This window comes from Balaenoptera acutorostrata, chromosome 6, assembly GCF_949987535.1.
Source record: "Balaenoptera acutorostrata chromosome 6, mBalAcu1.1, whole genome shotgun sequence".
Taxonomy (NCBI): domain Eukaryota; kingdom Metazoa; phylum Chordata; class Mammalia; order Artiodactyla; family Balaenopteridae; genus Balaenoptera; species Balaenoptera acutorostrata.
The window spans coordinates 103,404,381-103,412,452 of record NC_080069.1 but is presented as its reverse complement, the minus strand read 5'-3'; the positions used below and the strand labels follow the sequence as shown (position 1 = coordinate 103,412,452).

The window sequence follows — 8,072 nt, the reverse complement described above, 5'->3', positions numbered from 1 at the left end:
TTTAGTGGCCGGAAGTTAAAGGAGTTCCATCTTATGACTTCTACATTCTCTACTATAACACTACTTATGTTCAAATATATTCTCATTTATTTATTTATGGATTTATACATAGCTATTTCAAAGAGCAAATGTTGCCAGTAATTGAGATATTTCTGCATGTTATACATATATCTATTTTTCACAAAATTCTATGAGGGCTTGTAAACAAAAATTTCACCTCCCACTGCCAGCACTCAATCTCACAAGCAAACAAAATCTATGAAGCCTTAAAACAAAATCAGACACAAAATGTTGCTGTCATTAGCAGAAATTAAGCAGAAATTTTATTTCCAAGCTCTTCAAAGATTATAACAAACACAAAGTATGCTTTTAAGTGTCCCAAATTAAATCAAAGGCACATCGTCAGAGTAAAACACTTGTGACACTGAGAATTCATTTAGGTTGTAATATTTTCACATCACTTTTTTTTTAATCATTTGCAATATTCTGTAGATCACATTTAAACATTGTTTTAAAGACATGAAATAATTCAGTATTTTTTTTAAGTAAAACCACCATTATAAAATAGAGGAACTTAAGAAGACAAAGATCAAATCTGCTTCATATACAGGATGGGGCAATCTAATACACAACACAACATTAATCCTTTCAAACAAGTTTGCTAAGAAACAGCTCCCATGTTTAGTGTTAGAAATAAAACAATCCTCTCATTTAGAAAAATCAAGACATCATTTGATTAATAAAGCCCATTCTTCCCCCAATTTTATACTTGCTTGTCTTCATTTAGAAATTATAAATTCATGAGAAAAGAACAAATTTTGTTATGGTATAAAAATCTTAGTCGGGAACAACAGATTACAAATATTTAATTTTTTTAACAGACAATACTGTTTTCCTTCCCAAAATGTAAACATCTAGTAAATAAAACATACGTAACATTCCAGGTATAGAAACACTAGTAATTCACTTAATGAAAGAGGTGTATTTTGGTATATTTGGTGGTAAGGTTTTTGTTTAAGTATAAAGCACTTCAACAAAGAACCAGGCCATTATTATTTAAAATCTACTCCTTCACCCAGTTTCCTTGAGTAGAAACTCATAAATTTCCATAGAATTTTGGCTAAAGGACCAGGCCACAGGAAAGGTCCTGTGAAACATCTAAAAGTCATTTGGCTGGAGAAATGTGTTCTTGAGATTTGGAGGCAGTCATTCATCACTTGGTGCTTGAAAGCATTGCTCAGCAGACTTCTTTCCTACTGGAGAGAGAATTTGGTAGGCTTTCACTTAGTAAGATTTATACATAAAATTAACTAGTCATCATTTCATAGGTCACTTTAGGGTTCTCAAAGAAGAAAGTAACATGTTAATACCAGAAAATCCAAAGTACACCATTGAATGAGTAGGACCCATGAAAGTGCTCTGTAAAAAGAAAAATGCTATGCCAGCATAAGACTATTATTTTAATACCATAAGTGTGGACATTTTCCATTAAAAGGTACAATAGTATCTGATAGTATGATTACTTCCTTCTTGTTAATGTGAATAATTTCCTTTTCAAGTATATGAGAAAAGACCTAAGATGATTACTTCCTGTATAAACACCCCTTAGAACATGTAATTTGAAATATATTGGCCCCAAAAGACGCTAATAATTTATGCCCTGACCTGTTCCCCCACCTCCAAAAAAAACAGTGAAAATGTGAATGAGACCCCATACAACACACTAGAACCCAGGAAATTTATTATAGGCCACCAAAGAGGTATTTTCATTTCAAGAATAAATTTTTAAGGTTCTTTTAACCCTACTCACACTTGCCCCAGTTACTCCATTTCTTCCTCCATTAAAACACAGAAATACATTCTGAAAGCTTCTAGGAAAGAAATCACAGCTGGTGATAGGACCAAGTCTCCTCTGGGGAGTCCTTAGGCCCAAGAGTAACAAGTCAGTTGACAGCACCAAGCAACAAATCACAACTCCAGGATGGTGTAAGGACAGAGAAGATGGTATTGAGGTCAAGAAATTATTACTGGCCAGCTCAGTTCAAAAGCTCAAGTACATAAGGATACTAGCATGTCATGAGTTAGTGCAAAGAGCATTGAGACTCTTCTAATTAGATGTATTCCACAAGCAGGCGGATTAGAGTCACCCTTCAGGCAAAGTTGTGCATTTTGCTGGGTTTATTTTAATTCCCCCAAGAACAGTAGATATTTAAAACTCAGTTGCCCAAGTCCTTTGGGAAGCCCCATGATAATGCCATGGCCCCAAGACGGCCTGGTGTATCATTACTCACCAGTCTTCAGAGTAAAGCACAGGATCTGGGCTCCCGAAAGGGGTTGCTTCCGGCTGGAACACCTACCAGCAGGGCGTCCTTGCAGGCATTCTGCATGCAGTACTGTTGAAGCTCTGCCGCCGCCTGAGAGACCTGAAACAAAGGAACAAGAGCTTGACATGCTGCTCACAGCCAGATCCATCCCGCAGTCACTTGAGACTCTGAAAAATGATCATACAACCTGACAAAGGTCATACTTTGTACAACCTCCAAGAGTCTTTTTTGCTGAAAGTTCTAATAATTGAACTCCAAAGAGGAAAGGTTACAATTTCTATAACCTTGATTTAGGGTATTTTTGGTTTAGTGGCTTACTCAACGAAGGAAAGATAAAGCCGTATCTTTCATCCATTTAGAATCCTAGTTTTGAGACTGAATTTGTAAAGAAATAGCTTATCCTAGTGTGCCCTTTACAAATTTTCACTTACAAAGCATGCATTGATATATCCAGGTCTGCCATGTGAACAGACTATTTTAATGTTTACACGGCTGGATGGAGCCTTATCTGGTCTGCTCAAAACAAGTGACGAGGTCCCTCCATCATGTTTTTGAAGCAGAACAGCTTATTGGTTAAGAGTGCAGTCTCTGGACAAGTTACTTAACTTCTCAGTACCTGTTTTCTCATCTGTGAAATGTATTTAGTAACAGTGCTTACCTCCCTGAGTTGATGTAATAATTAAATGAGTTAATGCACGTAAAGCACTTAGAATAGTGTTCACACTAGTTAGCAATCATTTGTGGCAGACTGCAGAAACAGTCACAATATTTTGCAGCTCCTACCACCAAGAAGTAAAGTCTTTATCCACCCCTTGAATCTGGGCTAGCCTTGAAACTTACTTTGACCAGGACAATGGCAGAAATAATGGGCACGTTCCAGGCTTAGGCCTCAAAAGCCTTTGCAGCTACTTCTCTTGCTATAGTTGCAACTGTAAGACCACCATCAAATGAACCCAAGCTAGCCTACTGGAGGTCTTGTGGAGGAGAACCAGTCAGCCAAACCCCAGCCACCTGCCTACCAACCTCCAGACATATGAGTGAGGCCATCCTAGATCATCCAGCCATCAGCCAACCCTCCATTTGCTGGCAGATGCACAGAGAGCCCAGCAAAGACCAGCAGAACTATACAGCTGAGCACAGCTTAAACTGTTGATACAAGAATTGCGAGTTTATAAAGGTTGTTTTAAACCACTAAGTTCTGAAGAAGTGTTTTAGGCAGCATCGACACGATATTATTCTGCCTTTCTTCTTAGCCTCCATTTGATGCATATTTGTACTTGGAGGCTTTCCTTGCTTTCCATTTTTCTTGTACTGAAAAAGTGTTTTGTATAAAATCTCACCCATATTGTACAAAAATGTTCCAATTGCTGTTCAAGTATTACTACTAATTTGTGTTAATTTTCCAAGCTTCCAAATAACTGAAAAAATCAATTCCTTAGGTCTCAGTTACCATCTAGTTTCTAGAATACTTTAGGAATTTTGGTTTCGTTAATGTAATAACAGTCTACTTTATATCATATAAACATGTAATATAATATTGCCAAACTAATGCTTAAGCTTGCCTTTCCCTCAACAGAAGTTCTGACATTTTCATGTTAATTATAATTGGAATTACTAATTATATATATATGTTATTAATTCAAAAGAAATTTGGAACCAATTATGCTCATGCTTATTATTTCACCTTCAGAGGGAACGAGTGAACTCCACACATGATGGGTGGAAAGAGACTGTCTCCCAGGACTCCCAGAGAAATGGGACTAACTGCACCCTAGCCTAAAGAACATGGTCAAAAAGTTAAGGTGAGGGATATGCAAAGCAAATGAGAGAAGGGTAAAGTGGTCAGCATTTCTCTAGCACTTTCAAGGGAAAGAAACTCTGGCCTGGGAGAATACAAACCCAAACCCTTAGAAGTTGTATCCTCCCAATGGAGGTGGGATAATCCCTACCCAAATCACATGACTTTCTTTGGTTTGAGCCCAGGCTGACCCATCTACTTCTGAGAGACTTCTCCAAAGCAAAGAAGGGGTCCTTGGAAGGATACTGAGCACTGAAGCACTGGGAAGGGGTGCCCTCCATCATATGCGAAGAAACTGGTATTCTGGTTTATTTACCAGTTAGCAAGTCTGTGAAAGAGAAGACGTCTCTGGGTGTGCTGAGAACATCCATCCGTCACTGAGCCCTGAAATGAGTCAAACCAGACCCTGGAAGGTTGTGATTCCCTAAGGTGCTGCCTGAGAGAAGCCCTGCCCAGCAGCCTGAACCATACTCCCATGAGGACACCCCGCAAATAAGCTTATTATCTGTGTGACTTTGAGCTATTCACTTGACTTCTCTGGGTCTCAGTTTCATCACCTGTAACTACTTTTTAAATGTAGATAAGAATACCTTCCCCAGCTACTTCACAGGATAGGCAGGCATCTGGCTCACAGTTTTTCTTTCCACTTCAGGTCCCCACATCATCTTAAACATTTCCAACAACCCTAGTTTCATTTCCCTGAGCTTCTCTCTTCAAACAACCTTCTCCTCAACAGCAGTAGTTACAGCCAACACCTGTAACTGCTCCGCATCTGTAATTTCACACTCCAACATCCTGCCTTCCAATCACAATCTCTCCTGCCCATCCACGGTGCTGCTTCCTTTCTCCTCACTACACCTGCTCTTTGACCTCAGGGGAAACATCTCGTCCTTTTTTGTCTGGCCCATCACAGGGAGGCTGGCTCTTTTCCTTCTCCATTCAGCCTGGGTTCAGCCTCTTTCCAGCCAGACTCTCAAATTCCTTGCTCTCCACTCCCATTTCTGTCTTTCTGGCAAAACTCCCCCGCTAACCCACTACTTGGATCAACTACCATTCACCTTGGGCACTCAGATTCGTGGGCAGCCAAATAGTGCTGGAGACAAAAAAAAAAAAAAAAAAAAAAAAAGTTGGACAATCAATCTCACAGTAGCTGGGTCTTCAGAATCACAAGGTGTCTATGATTGTGCCTGCTAGGGGGTCCTCTCCCACTCCCAACAGCACTCTCTCCCTCATCCTCAGCGCTTGTGACACCATAAGTTCCCTTTTTTCTGCCTTAAAAGAAAACTTGGCCTCCTATTTCACAAAGAAAATTGTCATCATACAAGGTCTTAAGCCCTTATCTGGAAACATCTATGTTAACACATAACCTTCCTCCTTTCTTGCTGTCTCAGAAAGTGCCCCTCCAACTCCAGGCCCCCTTAGACAGACTACCTGTCTCTACCTCCAGTTCTCCTTCTCCATTTGTTTCTCCCCCTCGACCTAAATATACAGTGTGTTCCTTCCTCTCAACCTCAAAATACAGCTTTTCATTTCCTAAATTAAAAAAAAAAAGGTTTCCTCTCTAAAACCAGATTTTTTTTTCAAAAAAGTCTTTCTATCCTATTACAATCTAGATTCGGCATCTACTACTACATATATCACTGAAACCCCTTCTGCTTTCCACAGCTCTCTCTCTACCTTGTTTTAGAATCAATTACATCAATTACTCTCTGAAATTATTTTATTTATTGGTTAGTGTGTTTATTGTTTATCTTCCCCACTAGAATGACGTATTCTCAGTACCTAGAATAGGGCCTGGTACAAAGAAAAGGCACTATTGAGGTCCACAGACTATCGCAGCAGTGTCCATTCATTCATACACACATTCTACAAATAATGCTATATACTAGTTGGTAAACACAATTACACATCAGATGCTTTTTAATCAACGGACTAAACATTGGACACGTTGACTAAGCCCCAGATTTGTGAAAACCCCTCCTTCCTCGCTTCAGTACCCTTGCTTTCCCTTGCTTCCCTTCTCGCGGCCATCTCTTTCGGCGGGTCCCTGGGTTCCACGCTCTGGTCACTTCCTACAGTTTTCACTCCCATACGTTCTTTCAGCCTCGTTCTCTGAGCTTCGGCCCCGGTAGCCAAACACCTCTCGGGCATCCCCTCAAAGTCCGCGTATCCGAAACTTACGCATCATCTCTCCTCCCTACCGTAGCGAATGGCAACGCCATCCATCCTGTCACCAGGCCAGAAACCCGAGCAGCGCCCTCCTCCCCCCTCATCCTATCAACCCATCACCGAGGCCCATCCATTCAGCCTCCTCCGCAGCTCTGGACCCCATCCTCCCGCACCAGCCAAGTCCGGGGGGGCCACCAGCACGTCGCCCGCATTCCTGGTATCCTCGCGTCCGTCGGGCACCCCGAGTCATTGTCCCCATCCCTGAAACGTGACCGCGCCGGGGCTCTCGGCCCCGGACCGCCCTCGCGGGGACAGGTGCGTTTCTCCCGGGCGCCGGGGTCCGGGCCCGGCCCTGCGCGGACTCCCACCGCCCGAGGCCGAGCTGCGAGCCTGGTCGGGCGCCGTCCTCGGGGCCGCCCACCGCGTCCGGCCAACCGGCTCGCGCTCGGGCCGGCCCCGCAGCTGTCCGCCCGGGCGCGGCCTCCTCCTCCCAGGCCCGCGGACGGCCGGGCGGGAGCGGGCGGTCTCCGCACCCCGAGGCCAGGCGCCGGCGCGGGCCTCACCTTGATCCTCTCCACGCCGGCCTCCAGCTTGAGCTGCTCCACCAGGCGCTGCAGGGCGCTCACGCTGGCCCCGGAAGACATGGCGGCGGCCTGGGCTCCGAGCGAGTGAGCGAGCTGGTGGGCGGGCGGAGACGCGAGGCCCCGAGGCCCGGCGCCGCCCCGGGGCGTGGAAGCCGCTGCGCCTGCCCCGCCGCCCGCCGGCCGCTCCCGGCCTCGCCCGGCAGCCGCTCCACTCAGTGGCAGACCCAACAGGTAAGCGACACCCTGGGGTCCCGAGCTGACTGACACCTAACTCTGCGTGCTAAGTAGGGAGGGGAGGGCGCCTGTGTCTACCCCTGTCCCCCGAGCCGCGTCGCGGGGCCCACACAGGGCGCCCACCTGCACATCGAAGCTTCTAGGAGAAGCAGGAGTGGGTGTGGGGGGTGGAAATGGCGAAGCGCTCTCCGGGAGACTCGGAACTGTGACTGCGTGTGGCTGGAGCAAGGTGTGGAGCGAGTGGCAGAAATAAGGCGCCACGTGTGAAGGCTTCGAAGCCCTGCGAGGGAGTTATCCTCGGGTAGGTGAGGACGGTCGATGGGGTTTCCATGCAACAGAAACAGGTTTCTGCGTTAGCCTGTGACTGTGTGACGGGAATCCTAGCAGTTGACCCGGCAGGGTCAGTAAAGTAAGCAGGGTAAAATTGCAGACCCTGACATCTTTGCAGAACATACAGAAGAAAATTAAATTCAGCCCCCCTCACTCCCGTCTCGCCGTTCAACTGTAACCATTGTTTCTGTTGTGCTGCATTTTTTTTATAGTGGACATTAGTTTGTTTCACAAAACTGGCATCATTACTATATGTAAAACGTGTGGTTTGGGGTTTTTTTTTTAATTAATTTATTTTATTTTATTATTTATTTTTGGCTGCGTTGGGTCTTCATTGCTGCACGAGAGCTTTCTCTAGTTGCAGAGAGTGATTGCTACTCTTCATTGCGGTGCGTGGGCTTCTCATTGCTGTGGCTTGCCTTTGTTGCGGAGCACAGGCTCTAGGCGTGTGGGCTTCAGTAGTTGTGGCATGTGGGCTCAGTAGTTGCGGCTCACCGGCTCTAGAGCACAGGCTCAGTAGTTGTGGCACCCAGGCTTAGTTGCTCCGCGGCATGTGGGATCTTCCCGGAGCAGGGCTCGAACCCGTGTTCCCTGCATTGGCAGGCGGATTCTTAACCACTGAGCCACCAGGGA

The 8,072-nt window shown here is 44.9% G+C and overlaps 1 protein-coding gene across 2 annotated transcripts; it reads right to left on the bottom strand.

The window, feature by feature from the left end:
- Window positions 1–291: 291 nt before the first annotated feature.
- Window positions 292–7,011, bottom strand: GNG10 (G protein subunit gamma 10). Of its 2 annotated transcripts, none has more exons than XM_057548905.1 (3): window positions 6,855–7,011; window positions 2,292–2,423; window positions 292–1,256 (listed from the first exon to the last, which is right to left on the bottom strand). In XM_057548905.1, the coding sequence occupies exons 1-2, from the start codon at window positions 6,933–6,935 to the stop codon at window positions 2,298–2,300; spliced, it is 207 nt and encodes a 68-aa protein (XP_057404888.1). In that variant the 5' UTR covers window positions 6,936–7,011; the 3' UTR covers window positions 292–1,256; window positions 2,292–2,297. The 2 variants fall into 2 exon arrangements, with proteins under 2 accessions (XP_057404888.1, XP_057404889.1); XM_057548906.1 differs by having other exon boundaries at window positions 292–1,253.
- Window positions 7,012–8,072: the final 1,061 nt, after the last annotated feature.

Bases quoted from the DNA above. Each gene is read 5' to 3' on its own strand.
- GNG10 (XM_057548905.1), bottom strand. From the start codon at position 6,935: ATGTCTTCCGGGGCCAGCGTGAGCGCCCTGCAGCGCCTGGTGGAGCAG. The intron at 2,424-6,854 runs GTGAGGCCCGCG...CCTTTGTTTCAG, and splicing joins CCGGCGTGGAGAGGATCAAG to GTCTCTCAGGCGGCGGCAGA.